The sequence below is a fragment of the Podarcis tiliguerta genome (genome assembly GCF_965153285.1).
Source record: "Podarcis tiliguerta genome assembly, chromosome: 5".
In the NCBI taxonomy this organism is placed as follows: Eukaryota; Metazoa; Chordata; class Lepidosauria; order Squamata; family Lacertidae; genus Podarcis; species Podarcis tiliguerta.
In genome coordinates this window covers 98,795,121-98,813,615 of record NC_139538.1, presented here as the reverse complement: position 1 = coordinate 98,813,615, position 18,495 = coordinate 98,795,121, and the positions used below count along the sequence as shown (strand labels likewise).

Below are 18,495 nucleotides of genomic sequence, written 5' to 3'. Positions count from 1 at the left end.
GTTTGTTAATGACCACTAACGGGACTTAGCCCCAGAGCTGTAGGCCAGACTGTCTCCAGGAAAAGGACCCATACTTCTGGTAGCCCTGGACAACCAAGCCAAGATTGGGGGTTCTAGGATACAGTGAGGTCTATTCCAGCTTTCTAGGTATTTTATCTGACCATTTGCTCCTTCAGCCTCAGAAATGTTTTGTTAAATAAGTGTTCTGAGTGGGGAGGTCAGTTATTTTCCTTTCTTCCCCCTGTCCCCCCTTACAGGTTCAAATTCCTATCCTGTCAGTAACTGCCAGGCATCACATCCTGGACTGCCCAGACATGAGATATGACCTCAGGTATCGAGAGGGGCAAAGAGCCAGAGAAACACACAGAGAAATCTAGCTGAGATTCCAGATGCAAAGAGAGGCAGGTTTGCTACGTATTCCCAGCAACTGATCAGACTGTACCCAATACCAAAAAGAGCTGGCCTGAAACCCCTGACAAGAAAGACCTAAGGGCTCAGTCTTGACAATTCCTCAAACACACTCATGCAAGCAAAACACATACAAGCAAGATGGTATTCTGAGTTCTATGTGGTAACTCTTGTCAGTTGCTGTAGAATCCAGGCACATAAAACTGCTAAAAAAATTGCAAAGCAATATTACTAGAATTCCCCTTAAGACACTATATTTTCTGTGTCATAAGCAGTGCATTAGATGTGAATACTACCTTGCAGTCATTTCTTTTTGTTTAGCTTTGGGTCATGAGAAAAAGCATCCTACTTTGCTATGCTGAATGTGATGACAATGGGAAAAGCCCATTCCAGGCCACTTAGCTTAGCTATCTGAGTCTTAAAATAATCACTGTTCTCCCTAACATGGGCTAGGGCAGCAGTAGTCTGATCTTTGCCTTCGGACTCTTCCTCCGCCCCAGCTTCAAACCTGTCTTTTTTAAATATTAACAAAACAGAGAGGAGGTTCTCTGGCTATTAGTCTTAAATGAGTTGCTTTCTTACAATTGCTGAATAAGTCATTGGAGGCAAACTGGAAAAGATTTTTAATCAGAACAGTAATCCTCTTCCTTCTTTAGGAAACACACATTAGAAAATCATATTTGAAACACACTCAGAAAGTTGGAAATGAACTAGTTTCTTGCACCCATTTCCTTTGCTCTTGCCTGGTAATGTCATTCACAATCTTAAGGACAAGATCAAAAATGGAGACTAGGAATTTCCTAGTGTACAAGTCAGCTTTATGGACTAGAATATACAGGGTTGCTGCCACCACCAATATATCCCCTCTCTGCCTCCTGCAAAAAGAGAGAATAGCATCTCCTATGTGTCATGATAATTATGCTGTGTGTTTTCACCACCAACCACTTGTGATGGCTACTGTGAAACAAGGAAATGCATAAAGCCACAATCTAAGGCAGAACTTTCCAAACTTTTCATGTTGGTGACACACTTTTTAGACATTGCATCATTTCACGGCACAGTAGTTCCGTTTCACCAGCAAACCGGAGCCTAAACTCACCCCTGGACCTGGGAGAAGGTCCAGGGGTGCACACTGCAGCCAACATGCTAACGTCGCAACACACAGTTCAAAAAGCTCAGATCTAAGGACCTAAGTTGCCATAAATCTCAGGGAAATTAATTTTGCTATTTTCAGTAGCTGCCTCCACGTGTTTTAATGTAATGTTTAGGTTTAGCAGCAACAGAAAAGAGAAGGCAGCATGGCTGGCATTAGAAACTTTTAAAAGTTTCTGTGAATGAACCTTGCAAGAGCCAGATATGTTTCAGCATCGTCTTCAGGAGAACTAATAATAATAATAATAATAATAATAATAATAATATCCATTCCACTGTTACAGCACATCACTTAAAACATATAATCTCAAAAACCAATCTATTGGGGGCAGGGGAGAATGCCACTGAAGACGACAACATGATGTGCTACTGTAATTTTCAATTAGCCCTTTTCATTCCCAGCTTTTCCTCTTTGGATTTCTAATTTTGGATTTCTAATTTTGGCCTTAATCATTATACACTTGTTACCAGGCCATTAATGCAGAGGCTTTCACAATATCTGACCTGGGCTTGACAATGGGCGTCTTCAGACTGAATCATAGAATCATAGAATCATAGAGTTGGAAGAGACCACAAGGGTCATCGAGTCCAACCCCCTGCCAAGCAGGAAACACCATCAGGGTGTTAGTCAACTCTAATGCAATATGAATGCCAATGTAAGGGTTGCAACATATTGTAAAAGGAAGAGTGAAGAGTTGCATCCACAACAGATTTTGACATTTGTGCAATTGCATTCCACACAGCTGTCTAAATTGCCATAGCTTTGCAAATATGGGAAATAATTTTATCAGCATAGTTGAGTTCGGCTTCGGCTGGGGAGGGCGGGATATAAATAAAAATTATTATTATTATTATTATTATTATTATTATTCTGGAAAAAGCAATATCTGAACCCAAAAGGAATGTTTGCAAATTGTTACTGTCCATATAAATGATTGTCAGGACAGGGAAGGCCCTTGAACTTTGTAATGAATTGGTCCATATTATATGGAGATGATTTATGCTTCAAATATATCTGATATATTAAATATATCAGCTTAACTATGGTGGCTTCTGCAAAAGAAAAAAGAAAAAAAGAAAAATGACCTACTTTTTAGACATGCATCATTTCACGGCATAAAAATGAAAAAAAATATCATTGAAATTGTAGTATGTTGGGCATTTTGTGGTTTAGGGGCCCATAGTTTTTTATCTTAATACAATTTGCAGTGTTCCCCGTGGAAAAGAAGAAATGTATAAAACCAGTTAAGTCTGTGGGAAAGACATGCATTTTAAAAAGTGTACTGAAATCTGTGTGCCATGAGAAGAGACAAAAATCTGAAACCTTCCACCACTCTCATGCTGATTTTATTTTCTCTTGTTTATCTTTGAAATGAGGCAGCCCCATGCAAAAGCAAAACATTTAAACCCCAATTGCTCTCAATTAATCTAATGAAGGGTTTTGGAAAACATACCTCCACTTAGTCAGCTATTTCTTGTTTAATCAGATATTTTCACATTTCATTTGGGGCATAGGAAGAGATGAGACTGAGGGTTATTAAATAGTGTTTTGTATCCGAGGTGAAATAGGGCAGCTTTGGTAATCTACATCCCTTCAGCAGGAGTAAGTGCTCTAAAATGACCTGTGTCCAAATATTTAGTTATGGCTTTGATATGTAGCCTGGTAGACCTAGAGACGTAAGATGGTGGTTTATTAGGAAAAAAATAAGCTATGAGTATTTAATGAAATATGTTGAATGACACAGCAGCTGAGAGATACTCTGCTGCTTTGAAGCTCAAACACACACACAATTGTTGACTGGAGGTCCTTCCAAGAGCTGGTAGTCAATAACCAGACAGGTATGTTCAATGCCTGAGGGTGCTGGAAACTCTAAAGTAGGTAAGGAACTTGTAGCAGAGCTGTACCACAAAGTACCACATGTTTTGTGCCATTTGCGACCTTGCAATAAATACGCGCCAGATGAACACAATCAGGGTGGTGTTGATGACATATTGAATGTTTCTTAGCCTGGCAGAAAGAACAGAGAAACAAAGCTTTTACAAAAAAGAAAAAGAGTGTTAAAAATATTTTACGGAAAGAACAACAATTAGACTGTATGGATGCACATAGATATAAAAAATTAACTACACCAACAACCAAAGCAAGCAAACAGAATACTTTCAAATGGGGTAACAGGTTGGTAAATTATTAGCCTAGCAACGCAACGAATATTGCTCCCCTATGAGAAAGGAAATCTTAGATAAAACTTCAAACAAATCCTATAAATTATATGCAACAAATAAACCAGGGAAGTAAAAGAGAGTGAATTTTTTTTAGCAAATACTAAACTATCACAGGTTTCAAATGATACCATGTTTGGGAGAAGGGAGCAGCCTTTTCAAAAGAAAAGATTTGGTTCTTCAGGGCACTATGATCACAGCAGTCCAGGCTGAGTTGCAAGAAAAAAATTCTCTTTGGTTTAAGTTCTCTCAAGTTCAATCTTGTGTTGAAAAATACCTTACATATAAGAGAAATAACTGAGCATTGGTAGCTACTTAACAAATATGATACAAAACCAAAGGAAGTGAAAGGTTATATGATAAAATTGGCTGAAAATATTGGGGGAAAGGTATTGTTGAATATCTAGGAAAATATCTGGAAAAATGCTCACAGATTTCCCTTACATATGGGAATAAGGAGAAATTGCTTTAAAATTGTGAGTAGGTGTATATCATTCCAGATACAAAAAAATGAATAAAACAACCCCCAACCACATATTGCAAATGTCTAAAAGTACACAGGGAGACAATTCACATGTGGTAGAACTGTGATAAGACAATTCAATACTGGCAGAAATAAAATGTCACATTAAAATGATCTGAGGGTATGAAATCCCCCTCCACCCAGTGTTTTCTCTACTAATTTATGTGGAATAGTTGGTGAAATCAGTACATAAAGAGATGGCATCTTGTATGCTGGCTGCAGCCAGAATACTCTTTGCAAAGACGTGGAAGCTGACTGGTGCCCCATCTATGAAATTTCCAATGGAGAGACTTTGAGAATTTGCTGCAATGGCATAATTGACTCACTAAATTAGATTTAGGGAACAAAAAACAGAAGCAATAAGAAGCAAAACAGAAGCTTTGCAATAAGATGGAATAAAAGATTAAGGCTGCAAAACTTGTTTATAGTATACATAAAAAAACACTCTTAATTTATTTTATAAAAGTGAAATGAACTGTCAATAACCAAGATGCCTCCAACTGGATAACATAAACATAACTTCTTGCATGCATTATGTGTTATGTTTACGTTTTGCAAAATAAGTAGTCATAGATTTTGTAGACCCCATGATGAGAGAGAAAGAGAGAAAGAAAGAAAGAGAGAGAGTGGCAAATAGTGCAGCAAGTAGATCAGCTACATTTTTCAGGTTGCTCCCAGAAACAAAACATCGTTGGCATCAAAATTTCAGACTGTATTTTTCTTCAACTTAATTTGATTTAATTGTGTTTTTTTGGGGGGGGGGATCCACAAGTTCAAAAAACAAAAAAACTTTTAGCGAAGAACCATTTGCAATATCTCACATACTTGTAGCTATTTCAAATGGAATTTTACTCTGTGAGTAAAATGTCCTGTTCTGTATACTAAATGCCTTACTTTCGTAAATGCTCCTTTGCTGCAGGAATGCCATCCAAATCTTCATTCAGCACATGCATCTTAGCTCCTAGACAGAAATATTCTATGTATGCTGACCAATTCAACTGGCGGACATCAAATAAGAACAACTGGAATTAGGGGGGGGGGGGAAACAACAAATGTCATGTTATTTGCTTGGCTTGAGCAAGTGGTGCAGCCCAGAGAATGGGGAAAGAAATAAGGCAATCAGATAAGGGGTTTAAAAAGGCCTGAACTTTTATAGGTTCCTGCAAGTAAGCGAGGCTGGCATGGCACAGGGCAGTGGCGGTGAACCTGTGGCACGTGTGCCAGAGATGGCACTCAGAGCCCTCTCTGTGGGCACGTGCGCAGTCGCCCCACCATGCGCCGCTGTCAAAGCGGTGACCTCCCCTGACAAAGGGAGGTGACTTTAGTGCAACAACAACAACAACAATAATAACAAAATCCAAGAAATCTGGTATGGGAATTTGCATGTTTCCCCCCGCAAAATCAGAGCATTTGCAGATGATTTCATAGTAACAACTGAAAACCCTCAACAAAGTAGAGAAAAAATTAACAAATTTAGAAGATTGGCAGAAACTTTTAAAAAAACTAACTTATTAGTTAAAAATATGAGATCTGAGGAGATAAAGGACTTACAAGAAATTACAGCTTTAGAAATTAAAAATAAAGTAAAATATTTGGGAATTTGGATATCGATAAAATGCATCAATTTGTACCAGGATAACTATATAAAAACTTGGCATGAGATTAAAAATAATAATAATGGAAATTTGGAACAAACTACACCTTTCCCTTTGGGGCAGGATTTCAGTAAAAATGAACATTTTACCAAAAATGATTTTGCTGTTCCAAACCATTCCAATATTGGGAGGAATGAAATGCTTTAAAAGCTGGAGGAAAGACATTGCTAGATTTATATGGAATGGAAGAAAAGCAAGAATTAAGCATCAAATAATTATAGACCAAAGGGAGCTAGAACTCTGTCATGCTGCTGCCGGACTGGTATGGATAAAAGATTGGATCACTTTAAGAGATACAGATGTGCTAGACCTAGGGGGTTTTGACAATCGATACTGTTGGCATGGGTATCTAATTTATGAAAAGGTGAGGGATTTTTAAATCATATTATAAACAAATCATTATACAAGATCTGGATAAAATATAAAGGAATATTAGAACCAAAGATTCCCCTATGGACCTCACCGACAGAAGCCCTGGCTATTAAAAAGAAAAATATGCAAGGAGACTGGGCCACATACACAGTTAATAGTTAATGTAAATAAAAGAAATTAATGATAACATCAAATTAAAATAATTTGAAGAAATGAGAAGACACCTTCTGTCGACTGGCTACAATATTTTCAGATAAACAAAAGATTGAGTTTAGATAAAAAGGAAGGTCTTGCAATTTAAAAGAAAATACATTTCAAGAATTTATAACCTCCTCTTAGAATGGGAGGTGAAAGAGGAACTGGTGAAAGTGTCAATGGTGAAATGGGCGCAAGAGCTAGGATATAACATCTATATGGATCAATGGGAGAAACTGTGGAGGGGGGATATTAATTTATGGCGTGTTATAACCTTAGAGTTATAACACTTGGACTTGCCAATGGGAAGGTCGCCAGTTTGAATCCCCATGACGGGTGAGCTCCTGTTGTTCGGTCCCAGCTCCTGCCAACCTAGCAGTTCAAAAGCATGTTGATGTGCAAGTAGATAAGTAGGTACCGCTCTGGCGGGAAGGTAAACCGCGTTTCCGTGGGCTGCTCTGGTTCGTCATGCTGGCCACATGACTTGGAAAAACTGTCTCGGACAAACGCTGGCTCCCTCGGCCATCCCTCACACCCCAGTGTTGCCCACCATGTTGCTCTTAATTCCCTCGCCTACACCTTGCCACCTTTGAGTCCCTGCCCGGCTTCCCTCTTCCTTATTCTGCACACCCTTACTTGGGAGCAAACCCCGCCAACCTCAGCAACGCTTCCTTCCTGAGAAAGCCCCCACGCGCAAATTCCCACACCAGATTTATCGTAGGTGTTTTGTCACTTTTCCAGTTTCTTGCAATCAAGATCCTGGCTGCCACTGTCGTATACATGAAATTTATCTAATTTCTTTTTTAATTTCTGATGTCATTATACCTAGAAGGTTTCAGGTTTTTTCTTAAATGAGAACTTAAATAACTTTTTTAATTCATTGTAGATATTATTCCAAAATTCCTTAATGGCTGTGCATTCCCACCACATGTGTATATATGACCCTATACCATCTTTACACCTCCAACAAGTTGGTGGTCTATTTTTATACATCTTTGTGAGTTTTGCTGGAGTGTGGTGCCATCTGTATTGCATTTTCATAATATTTTCTCTAAGGTTATAAAGGTAAAGGTATCCCTGACCGTTAGGTCCAGTCACAGACGACTCTGGGCTTGCGTGCTCATCTTGCTTGGAGGGTTGTTTCCCATTATAAAGAGTATCTGAGGGGTGGATCAACAGGACTTCAGCCAGCCGACTTCCCGTGGGACTGATAGGGGTGCATGTAAACACACTTGTACAGGTTGCATTTTGCAACAAACAGGTGCTTAATTGTTGGCAGGCAGAAGGGTGATCCTTTTATCTTGTGAATGTAGATGTTTACATATGGAATAAGTATTGGAAGGGAGGAGGGTTATTGGTTTATTCTTATTTCATTATGTATTTTGTGTTTTTTTTGTCTTGTATTTTTATGTGTGAACTGCCCTGAGACCTGCACATGAAGGGCGGTATGCAAATTCAATAAATGAATAAATAAATAAATAAATAGAAGGGGGGGGGGTGGCTTAAGAGAGAAAGGAACTGAATGGAGAAAAAAAAGCACTGAGTTATACCATAAAATTATATATCAATGGAAAGATAATTTAATGAAGAAGGTAATGCAATAACTTTCATGAAGGATTATTTATTACAGAAGTCATTAAGAAGAAAAATGAAACCCACAGAAAAAATGAGATATACAGGTGAAATTGCCATGTTGGCACTTTGTGCCAAAGTGGGCTTTGGGTTGCAGTTTGGGTACTCAGTCTCTAAAAGGTTCGCCATCACTGGCATAGGGGGCAATAAACGTGACTGCTGCAAAAATGAAGACAACTAATCTACACAACACCACCTCATGAGAAGAGAAGACTCACTGGAAAAGACCCTGATGTTGGGAAAGATGGAGGGCACAAGGAGAAGGGGACGACAGAGGACGAGATGGTTAGACAGTGTTCTCGAAGCTACAAACATGAATCTGACCAAACTGCGGGTGGCAGTGGAAGACAGGAGTGCCTGGCGTGCTCTGGTCCATGGGGCCACGAAGAGTCGGGCATGACTGAACGACTAAACAACAACAACAACAATCTACACAACATATGGTTATCCCCCAATTTTGTGAGCTGGACATACATACATATCACATGAACACATGATTTTTCTTCCCCAACCATGGCCTGGGCGAGTGGCAGATTAACAGCACAATCCTATGCATGCACTGTGCTCAATAGTGCTTACTCACAGGAAAATGTGTGTGACACTTGTGTGACACTTGATACCAGCAGTAACAAGTTTGAATTTCTTATTTCAAGTCCAGATTGTATTGCTCAGATCCAAGTTGGTTCTGGTTCACCCCAAAATCTAGACTGCATGAACCATGTATCCCCACAGCCTCCAAGCATAGCCAGAAAGGCAAGCATGTTGTTCATAAACTATCCTAGGCGTCACCTGTTATTTCTGTACCAATGATGGATTCAATAAAAAATGGTCAAATCATTGTTTTGAAAATCAATCCAACCCATCCTAAAACCAACCAAGATTTTGGTTGTAGTGGAATTTGGGGGCATACTTACTAGAAATTTGATGTTTTTCTTTTAGACCACAGGAAACAATTGTTACCTTGATGGGAATCTGTAAAGATATTTTGGATTAGAATAATGCTTACTTTCTTATCTTTTGGACTAAGTTGGTTCAGTAACATTTTCATATTGTCTGATTTCCATTCCCAGGAACGGCTGGAAAAGAAATCAAAGAGCATCATGTACTCGTGGAGGCGGTTGTACATCTTCATCATTCTGAAAGACAGAACAGAGATCCCATCCAAAATGGATGGGATTACCACAGTTGGTTCACAATCCACATAGTCATACAAGAATTTAAAGCCCTCTGAAGAGATTGGCTACTCCAGATCAAAGCCTGCTCCAGATCAAAGCTTGCACTTGAAATAAATTTTCAAAATGATTATCAGAAGCACAGGGAATGAGTTTCTTCACGCATTCTGCAGCCTCTTAAATATTCTTTGAAGAAACAACCATCAGACTTGCCTTCTGTTTTCCTCTGGCAGCAGTTATGGTATGTGTAGTGATGTATGGAAGTGCTCTCACTACCTTAAAGAAGGCTGATCGCCAAAGAATTGATGCTTTTGAATTATGGTGCTGGAGGAGACTCTTGAGAGTCCCGTGGACTGCAAGAAGATCAAACCTATCCATGTGTGCTCATTGGAAGGACAGATCCTGAAGCTGAGGCTCCAATACTTTGGCCACCTCATGAGAAGAGAAGACACCCTGGAAAAGACCCTGAAGGAGAAGGGGACGACAGAGGAAGAGATGGTTGGACAAGTGTTCTCAAAGCTACCAACATGAGTTTGGCCAAACTGTGGGAGGCAGTGAAAGACAGGAGTGCCTGGTGTGCTCTGGTCCATGGGGTCACAAAGAGGCAGACATGACAACAATTGTAATGCAGCTAGAGATTTTTGAGGTGGCTATCACTGCCAGTGATTGGCTGAGCTGCTCCAATGTTACAGAGGAATGGGAAAAGAAAACACAAAAGGAGTTGGGCCAAAGAGAACATGAGCCAGCAGGAAAAGACCATAAGCAAGAGCTACAGAAAGCTGATCTTTACCCAGGGATTTGAGTGCAATCTGAAATCCGGCTGACCTTTCACAAACGTTTTCTTGCCCATCAAGAGGGTGGACAACTAATATGGAACTATTTATCAGGTTTGTGTTTTTTTCAAAAATTTTTTTGCATTGTTAAAGGTTTGATTTACATTTTCTGTTAGCAAAGTTTCTAGCAGTGTCAATTTTGTTCACCTTTAATACTAAAAATGTAGGATACAATTCAACACAGAGTTGAGGATCTTTAAGCCCATAGAAATGAAATCAGTGTGCACAACTTTTGTGTTGGAATATGAGCTATGGCCAGGATCCAAAGAGCAGTGCAACTAATTATGTGCAGTTAAGAAATCCTTGAACTTGGGTTTTGCCTCCATGCAAAATGGCAACCCTCTTTTTAAGTGGAGAGAACTTCTGAATGCAGTTTGAGAAGGTAGGGAGTGAAAAAAGAAATCCTACAGGGAAACCCAAGACTTTGAGTATAAAAATAGTTCTTTGGGTCCTCATGACTACAGACGACATTTACTAAAATTCTATTGAAATCAATGTCTTCAGCATATCTGCTTGTAACACTGGGTGCAGACACAAAATTTGAACAAGCTTAAAAAATCCACTTTAAGGATTTTTCAACTGTAACCCACTCTTCAATTTAGAAACTGCCTATTATTTTTAATAGTTATGTTTTCCAAGATAATCTTGACAAATCTCTATAAACTGGTGCAACATTTTCCTTGCTGCTCTTTCCACACACACACACACACACACACACACAGACACACTTGTAGATGTAATGACCAGAACAAGCTGTCTAGATCCTACTCACGCCCTCTCTGGGTGGTTCCACTGTTGCTTCAGTGCTGAACTCATTAACAGCAATAAAGAAAGAAAAATAGACAACAAGGTTGCTTTTTTCTTTTCGTTCATGTACATAGCAAGTCAAATTCCCTACAGTGCTTGACAATACAGGCAATGGCCGTTTGGGGAATGGGCTGCCCGTTACCCCCCCACACTTTGTTTCCTGGCCATTTCTGGGTTGCTGCAATGCTTGTGTTCATGGTCAAACACCAATTGGTTGTTGCCCGTACAGGGGTTATGTTCCAAGGCACCACACATTTAAGTGAAATTGCATATATTTGAAATGGCATTAGAAAACCCTGCAAACAACCCATTCAGCCCTGCCCAGTCCCGCCCCTTTTTGTGACGTTTTCATGTCGCTTCCAGGTTCGATGTGATGCACATGGTCATGGCTGCACACATATTAGATGCACCTAAAATGGTCGCTGCCTGTTTAACCATTTAGCAGTTTTCCCTCACCTTGGCTTCCTTCCAGTTAGCCTTAAATACAAATCATAGAGAAAGGCAGGGAACTTGTGACTAACAGTTCTCCAATACTCATACGTAAAGTCGCTTTGGGTCATGCAAGCATTAGGGATTCTGAAGGCTTTCTCCAGGGGAATCCTCTCCAATATGCCCATGGCAACATCGCCTGTAAAATAACAGGGGACACGGTTGTTGTTTTTGCTTTTATCAAAAGAGAATTGAAGTCATACTTGCAAGAGCATACAGATAGGCCTGAATTAATTTAGTAATTTACAGAATTAATTTAGTAATTTACAGAAATAATTTAGTAATTAATTTACAGAAAAGCAATGAGAAAAGGCTGCAATTAACTTTTGCACTCTGCAAACTTTTGCACTCATGTGGGAAAGTGAGAGATCTTTTGCAGTAGGATTCATTCCATCCTTTGTCTACATACCTAAGAAAGTTAATAGGATTACAAATAGAGAGCCATCTCTCTGATTATTTTGACGTAACGTCAGCTGGCGTGCATTTCCCCCCTCTTAAAACATCCACAAGAAATAATGTGTTTCTACCTTTCATTCAAGGGACGCGGGTGGCGCTGTGGTTTAAACCACTGTGCCTGTTGGACTTGCCAATCAGAAGGTTGGCAGTTTGAGGCCCCGCGACGGGGTGAGCTCCCACTGTTCAGTCCCAGCTCCTGCCAACCTAGCAGTTCAAAAGCATGCAGTGCAAGTAGATAAATAGGTACCGCTCCAGCGGGAAGGTAAACAGCTTAGTCATGCTGGCCACATGACCCGGAAAAACTGTCTGTGGAAGCAGACAAATGCCGGCTCCCTCAGCCTATAAAGTGAGGTGAGCGCTGCAACCTCAGAGTCGTTTGCGACTGGACTTAACTGTCAGGGGTCCCTTTACCTTTTACCTTTCACTCTGCCTTGAACAGGAAGATGATGATAAGACCCAAGGGACATTCCTGCCCTCCTTACTCTTTCAGTGAAAGCAATGATAGAGGGGAATTAGAAATTCTGTCTAGAGGAGGAAAGGCTGTCTAGCGATCCAGGAGACTAACTTTTGGCTGAGTTGTTGAGCCCTTCCTGGCACTACTACTCACAGAACTACTTGTATCTGTAACTGCTGATTTATACTATCCCCCTTAGGGATAAACTACATTAAGGACACTTAAAAAATCCCCACATCACATTTTCCCAGAGCATATAGCTTCAGTGGATTCAGGACCCTAAGACTTCAATTCACAAAACATTAAATCTTCTAAGATTCTTACATTTCAGTGGTTTTGGCCACATGGACTCTAATGCCAACTGACATAAGTCACTGTGTGAAATAGCTTCGGAGCTGTTTTGCCAAAGGACCTTGATTCTATTCTGTTCCCCTGCTGCTGCTTTTCAATGCACAGTGTTCATTTCAACTGCAAACTCTGCATTTCATCTCCATTCAGAATTCCTGCTGACCTTAATATCAATCAATCAATCAATCAATCAATCTTTATTACGGTCCAGAGACCCAACAAATCATTACAAATCAATACACAATTCATACAGCCTACCTCCAGGTTAATCAAGCATTTTGTACAGAAGCTGAATTGCATAATTACATAAGCACTAGAATTGTTTCAGACCTCAGGAAGGATAAGATCTGACAAACAAGAACAAAAACTGAGAGGCAACGTAGAGAAAGGGTTAAGCCATGGATGTTGTTGTTTAGTCGTTTAGTTGTGTCCACCTCTTCGTGACTCCATGGACCAGAGCACGCCGGGCACTCCTGTCTTCCACTGCCTCCTGCAGTTTGGTCAAACTCATGTTGGTAGCTTTGAGAACACTGTCCAACCATCTCGTCCTCTGTCATTCCCTTCTCCTTGTGCCCTAAATATTTCCCAACATCAGGGTCTTTTCCAGGGTGTCTTCTCTTCTCATGAGGTGGCCAAGGTATTGGAGCCTCAGCTTCAGGATCTGTACTTCCAGTGAGCACTCGGGGCTGATTTCCTTAAGAATGGATAGGTTTGATCTTCTTGCAGTCCATGGGACTCTCAAGAGTCTCCTCCAGCACCATAATTCAAAAGCATCAATTTTTCAGCAATCAGCCTTCTTTATGGTCCAACTCTCACGTCCATACATCACTACTGGGAAAGCCATAGCTTTAACTTTACGGACCTTTGTCGGCAAGGTGATGTCTCTACTTTTTAAGATGCTGTCTATGTTTGTCATTGCTTTTCTCCCAAGAAGCAGGCATCTTTTAATTTCGTGACTGCTGTCACCATCTGCAGTGATCATGGAGCCCAAGAAAGTAAAATCTCTCACTGCCTCAATTTCTTCTCCTTCTATTTGCCAAGAGGTGATGGGACCAGTGGGACCAGTGGAACCAATCTTCGTTTTTTTGATGTTGAGCTTCAGACCATATTTTGCTCTTTCACTCTCATTAAGAGGTTATTTAATTCCTCCTCACTTTCTGCCATCAAAGATGCGTCATCTGCATATTTGAGGTTGTTGATATTTCTTCTGGCAATCTTAATTCCGGCTTGGGATTCATACAGCCCAGCCTTTCGCATGATGAATTCTGCATATGTTAAATAAGCAGGGAGACAATATACAGCCTTGTCGTATTCCTTTCCCAATTTTGAACCAATCAGTTGTTCCATATCCAGTTCTAACTGTAGCTTCTTGTCCCACATAGAGATTTCTCAGGAGACAGATGGCAGTCCCATTTCTTTATGAACTTGCCATAGTTTGCTGTGGTTGACACAGTCATGAAGCAGAAGTAGATGTATTTCTCTAGCTTTCTCCATAATCCAGCGCATGTTTGCAATTGGTTCCTGGTTCCTCTGCCCCTTTGAAATCCAACTTGCACTTCTGGGAGTTCTCGGTCCACATACCGCTTGTAGAATTTTAAGCATAACCTTGCTAGCGTGTGAAATGAGCACAATTGTGCAGTAGTTGGAGAATTCTTTGGGATTGGGATGCAGACTGATCTTCTCCAATCTTCTAGCCACTGCTGAGTTTTCCAAACTTGCTGGCATATTGCTGGCATATTGAGTGTAGCACCTTAACAGCATCATCTTTTAAAATTTTAAATAGTTCAGCTGTCATCACTTCCACTGGCCTTGTTATTAGCAGTGCTTTCTATGGCCCATTTGACTTCACTTTCCAGGATGTCTGGTCAGCAACCACACTACCTGGGGTGTACAAGATATCCATATCTTTCTGGTATAATTCCACCTCTTCTTGATGTCTTCTGCTTCTGTTAGGTCCTTACCACTTTTGTCCTTTGCACGAAATGTTCCTTTCTCCAATTTTCTTGAACAGATCTCTGGTTTCCCCCATTCTATTGTTTTCCTATATTCCTTTGCATTGCTTGTTAAACAAGCCCTTTTGTCTCTCCTTGCTATTCTTTAGAAATCTGCATTCAGTTTACTGTATCTTTCACTATCTCCCTTGCATTTTGCTTGTATTCTGACCCCTGCTATTTGTAAGGCCTTGTTGGACAGCCACTTTGCTTTCTTGCATTTCCTTTTCATTGGGATGGTTTTCGTTGCTGCCTCCTATATAGTTATAAGCCTCCATCCATAGTTCTTCAGTCCACCAAATCTAAATCCTTAAAACTGTTCCTCATGTCTACTGTGATTTGATTTAGATTGTAGCTTACTGGGCCAGTAGTTTTCCCTACTTTCTTCAGTTTAAGCTTAAATATAAGAAGCTGATGATCTAAGCCACAGTCAGCTCCTGGTCTTGTTTTTGCTGACTGCATAGAGCTTCTCCGTCTTTGGCTGCAGAGAGTATAATCAATCTGATTTTGATGCTGCCCATCTGCTCTTGTGTTGTTGGAAAAGAATGTTTGTCCTGCCTTTGTCCTGCTTCATTTTGAACTCCAAGGCCAAACTTACCAGTTGTTCCTTTTATCTCTTGACTCCGTACTTTAGCATTCCAATCCCCTATGAGAAGAACATCCTTATTTGGTGTCATTTGTAGAAGGTGTTGTAAGTCTTCATAGAATTGGTCAATATAACAGTCAGTGGCTACACTGGAGCTTCTGCACTGGAGCCCTCAAGAACCAAAGGTCAGCAATGCAACCTCCTCAGGCCACAGAGGTGCTGGCAGTTACTCTTTCTGTATCTGATGTTTCAGAGCATGAGGGTCTTCCAAGGCAAGCTCTGAGGGCAATTCCCTCTCGCCTTCTGATGCTTCCTCCAAAGTCATTGCCTTGTTCTCTAAGAAGGCGGTCATGACACCATCCCACCACTGCCTCAGGAGAGTCCTTCCAGTGACGGTTGGGCTTGGCTTGTTTGGTATCACTGGTGTGAACAGCTTACAAAATGAGGGGAATGGATGCAGGACCAGATAATATCACCTGCTCCTATGGTAATGGGAACCCATAATATATTTTGGACTTTATATGCTCTCTCACCACTGGTTTGTGACTGTGCTGTAGGTGAGTGTTCTGGAGTCAATGGAACAAGAAATGTAGCACAAAATAAAATTTCAAGTTGCCAAAACATTGGGGTTTTTTGCTTTTAATTTAACAGAAGGCAGAAGGCCACAGGGTTTACCAGGGTAATTAATAATTACCCTGACAATTCACAGCCTTTATCTGTGGATGTACCAGGGCAAACTTTCAGGATTGCATTGGCAGAATCCACCAAATATGTGCCATGTCTGAAACCTGTGATTTTCATGGAATCTACCTTGCAAAATAAACTTACGTATTTCTCCCCAGGAAAATGGGTTGATGTTACTTGTTATACAATTGTATACCAACAGTGACTTGGGCCTGAAAAATAAGCAAGGAGGGAAAGAATGAAATGGAGAAATAAAACAAAACTCAGTATTGTTTTGTTTAGAATGGCTATCATTCTAAATTTCCTAAATTTCTAACACCTGAGTAGTCTTTCCTGAATTAAAAAGGGAGGTTTAAAATTAGAGGAACTTTTACATCCCAAAGGTTTACTTTTAAAAAGCAAAAACCCATGCACTTCTGTATCAATCACCAATCTTGCAGCTTAGGAGGAGCCCAGCCCAGAGCAGTGACTCATGCAGAAATTAGTCATGTTGCACATCTGTGCTGGGGTTGATGCCATCCCACACCTGAGGCAATGGACATAGCTCTTACTTTGGTACAATAGCTTAAAATGTAGTAAAACCAGAGGTTTCTACACACACACACACCCTCCATCCAAGTGACCAAGAAGCATAATTGCAATTCAAAGACACTTTCCACCCAGGCAAAAGCAATGAAGGGCATGGGCCATGACTCATGTGTGTGGCCTGCGGGTGGACTAGACAGAAAATATAGCTCATTTTTTATTTCTGTGCAACCGAGTATTTCTCACACATTTTACTCTTGAATAATCTAATAAATGTCTCAAATTAGAAACCTGGCTCTGAGTAATGAGGCTTTATTTGCAGATCTCATCCCACAATGACTATTCTGCCCAGTGCTAAAGAACAACTGATTAGGTCTCTCTTCTTCCCCTTTAAATTTTGTAATTCTTTCGCTTGCTTTTTTTGGGGTATGATGTCATTTTATTTGCATTGTACTGTTTAAAGGCTGATGTGTTGACTGCCCTGGACTCCTCTGGCAGGAAGGCTGAGATATATATTTAAAAATGACTGAATGAATGGATGAGAAATTTGAATTTGCACATGTTCATATTCAAATGTGGTGGTGGTGATTCCATAAGCGAGCTAGCTACACAAAATGCATATCTCAGCATTCCTACCTCACAAAGGAAGGTAGAAACTAGAATGCATATTCATAACATCAGTCCTTTAAAAAACCAACTATTTTATTAAAGGTTTTCAACCTAATAAACCATAAAATTCCAACTAAAATAAAGGGAATAATAGAAAACATCAGAATAATAGAAAATGATAGATTAATAGAAAATCAGACAGAAAGAACTAATGAGAAAAAGAAAATACAGCACATTAATAAACCTCATAGGATATTCAGAAGACACAAAAGTTTAAATATAGCCCTTGGCCACCCTTTTATCTTGATCTTCACCCATATAGAGAGTTGAATCCTCCCACCTCCCACCTGGGAGAGCTTCCTCTTCCTCCGTTTCACACCCTGAGAAAACATCTTTCATACAGGCCTTTTCTCTCTGTCAGCTCTCTGTACACGTCTTCATCTTTCAAAATATAATTGTTTAGATGTTAAGACATATACATCTAGTTAGTACTAATCGAGAGCCATCCAAAATCAAAGATCATATAAGAGACCAAATCCAAAAAAAGAAAAAGAAATACAAGAAAGAAGAGATAAAGAAAGAAGGGGAATCTCAGTAACCTATTTGTCCATGTAAGTCCATCATAAAACACCAGTCCTACCTCTGAACTGCAGTGTACCATCCAGCAGCAAGGATCAAATTGATGGCAATATCTACAGGAATGATATCTGCAACTGCATCTTTGTTGCATTTTACAATCCGTGCAATCCCCTTTCCAGTCTGTGGGATGGAGAAGGGGCTAGTTAGCATATTTTGTGGTATAATTTCATTGCCCAGAGACAATGCACCTGAAATTGGATCGAGATTTCAGTAAAATGGAGAACTACTTTCATCACTTGAAAGGTGATAGTTATGGGCAAATTATCTTTGCCAATCATTCTGATTTTGTTTTGGTTTTCCAAAACATCCATGAGTACATGCAAAGGAACTGTGCGCCCACACAGTGGGCGCATATTCTTGAGGAAAGCAAAAAAGGCCCACATGATTCTCGCCACTGCTTTCCCAAGCAGCAAAAACCAACCAATCAACCAATTTAAAGGGGGTGGGGAATAACTGGCAACAGGCAAGGCTTGCTTTCTGGCCTGTCTTCAACTGAAAATAAGAGAGGCTACAAAGACCTCCCCTGTATATAAATTTTACTACTACTACTACTTAGTAGTGAATTTTACTACTACAGTGGTGCCTCGCAAGACGAAAAGAATCCGTTCCGCGAGTCTCTTCGTCTAGCGGTTTTTTTGTCTTGCGAAACAACCCTATTAGCGGATTAGCGCTATTAGCGGTTTAGCAGCTATTAAAGGCTTAAGGGATTATTGGATTAGCTGCTAAAAGGCTATTAGAAAAAGGG

At 40.2% G+C, this 18,495-nt stretch overlaps 1 protein-coding gene across 8 annotated transcripts in view; it reads right to left on the bottom strand.

The window, feature by feature from the left end:
- Positions 1 to 1,824: 1,824 nt before the first annotated feature.
- FAR2 (fatty acyl-CoA reductase 2) overlaps positions 1,825 to 18,495 on the bottom strand; it is a 114,904-nt gene continuing 98,233 nt past the window's right edge. For 5 of the 8 annotated variants that reach the window (XM_083440825.1, XM_083440824.1, XM_083440820.1 and 2 more), the window contains exons 7-13: positions 17,752 to 17,870; positions 16,122 to 16,189; positions 11,426 to 11,597; positions 9,164 to 9,293; positions 5,198 to 5,325; positions 2,173 to 3,568; positions 1,825 to 2,091 (exon numbers count right to left, since the gene is read on the bottom strand). In XM_083440825.1, coding sequence (XP_083296951.1) covers positions 3,406 to 3,568; positions 5,198 to 5,325; positions 9,164 to 9,293; positions 11,426 to 11,597; positions 16,122 to 16,189; positions 17,752 to 17,870 — 780 coding nt within the window. In that variant the 3' untranslated portion in view covers positions 1,825 to 2,091; positions 2,173 to 3,405. The remainder of the gene's footprint in view (positions 2,092 to 2,172; positions 3,569 to 5,197; positions 5,326 to 9,163; positions 9,294 to 11,425; positions 11,598 to 16,121; positions 16,190 to 17,751; positions 17,871 to 18,495) is intronic. The other 3 variants (XM_083440822.1, XM_083440826.1, XM_083440827.1) reach the window with 3 other exon arrangements.